Raw genomic sequence first — 1,771 nt, forward strand, 5'->3', positions numbered from 1 at the left:
ACTTTTCTTGAACGATCACCTTATGATTAAGCTGTATCACCCCCTCCAGTTGGTGATAATTAAGAGAGAGAAGCAAATTTTCATCTGGGGAAGGACTGCTTGACTTCTCGACTAACATAGATATGACTGGACAATACAACTGAACTTTCCACAAGCCGTATGTGGAAAACGAGTAAGAAAACAAAGGAGAAGGAGTTTTACAGTTACTACTTGGGCAATCTGCATTTTCACCTTGTAATTCTAAAATCCAATTAGTAATTGCAAGATTTATAGAACGCATCCACTGTTCTTCTGTGTTAGACCCCAAAATCCTCATCAATTTCTTGGAAACTTCTCTTGATTTTGGGCATGCAAATTGATCTTTCAGGGTTGAAAGACATGAAGATCTAAGATCAGATGTAGCTTCGTATATGCAAATAATAAAAGTAAGGCAAAGAAATGAGAAATTAAACAGATCTTTAAAATTATTTTCTGAGTAAGTACTTCTTGGAAATCTAAGCAAATTAGAGGAAATACTTCTGTTTGGACTGTACGAAAGAACGTTTTCGATGATATTATGGAAGAGAAATGAAACTGTTTCATGATCGTCTAGAAGTTTCTTTGATATGGGATTTGGTGAAAAGGTTTTAGAGCTCCAGAGAGAGAGAGGGAGATTATAATCTGCACATATAGAGAGAGAATGATGAGTTATTGTTCTTAATTGAGAGTTTCAAGGAAGGGATTGATGAAAATGGGCATAGATTCATGGACATGGAATCTGTTTTCCACTGGGGGATTGGTGGAAGGTTTTCAAGCCAGGCATATACATCAGAAGAAGAAGAAGAAGAAGAAGAAGAAGAAGCCATGAAAATTTGTTAAGAATTTCTCAGTTTCTTGTTTGTGATATTGAACTCCATGGTTTTATTTAAAGACCATAAAAATCTAAAGCAATATTCTCAATGGGAAAAAAGTCATGATAGAGAATATAACAAGCAACTTGACTAGATACAGAGTTTAAATTATTTTCCTTCTTTTTATCGTGTTTTAGCGTTGTGAAATTCAACAAATCGAACACGAATAGAGTAATAAAAAAGGATTGTGGAGTTATATCAAGAATATAATGACGATCATGTCTGTACATAGTACTCTATAATATAATAGACAAGATCCTACTTATTTTCTTGTTGACATCAACATGCCAAACATGTTAGAAATTTACGATTAAAGTACAATAGATTTAGCAACAAAGTAACTAAAAGATATCCATCTACTCAACCCTTAAAGCACGTTAGGTTAAGCTTAAATTTCCTTAACCAAAATAAACAAAAAGAAATGAATTTCTTATTTTGACATTGAGGTCGGAGTTAGTATCAATATAACTAACTTTATTTTTTAAGCCAAACGTGTTGGAATAAAGTAATTTTTTTACTTTTTTTAAGCTTAGGTAGCCAAACATTTTCTTAATTGTTGTTTTTTAAGTGAACAAGTAAAGATTTCATGGATTTTGGGAAATAAAGTTATATGATAACTGGAACAAGAAAACTACATCCACGTATAGGCTCAGGCTGTAGGTGGACTAGCCAGCCTTGAGGGGTTATGATTTAATTTCTTATAATGAATTTTCGTTAATCACTATTTAATGATATTATTAAGTGAACAGGTAATTATTGATATAAATCATATCACATATTCAAATTTTACCGTAAATGAAGGTTAATTGGCTAAGTCAATAATTAAATAATGTAGATAAGATTTGTTTATTACTTAGAATCTCTATTTTGTAGCCGGAGGT

At 32.1% G+C, this 1,771-nt stretch overlaps 1 protein-coding gene across 1 annotated transcript in view; it reads right to left on the bottom strand.

The window, feature by feature from the left end:
- The window catches only part of LOC111407074, a 9,439-nt gene extending 8,587 nt beyond the window's left edge, over positions 1 to 852 (bottom strand). Inside the window, exons 1-2 of the mRNA XM_023036403.1 lie at positions 659 to 852; positions 20 to 402 (exon numbers count right to left, since the gene is read on the bottom strand). Coding sequence (XP_022892171.1) covers positions 20 to 402; positions 659 to 845 — 570 coding nt within the window. The 5' untranslated portion in view covers positions 846 to 852. The remainder of the gene's footprint in view (positions 1 to 19; positions 403 to 658) is intronic.
- Between the last annotated feature and the right edge of the window lie 919 nt (positions 853 to 1,771).

The sequence above is a fragment of the Olea europaea genome, chromosome 12 (genome assembly GCF_002742605.1).
Source record: "Olea europaea var. sylvestris chromosome 12, O_europaea_v1, whole genome shotgun sequence".
Classification (NCBI taxonomy): Eukaryota; Viridiplantae; Streptophyta; class Magnoliopsida; order Lamiales; family Oleaceae; genus Olea; species Olea europaea.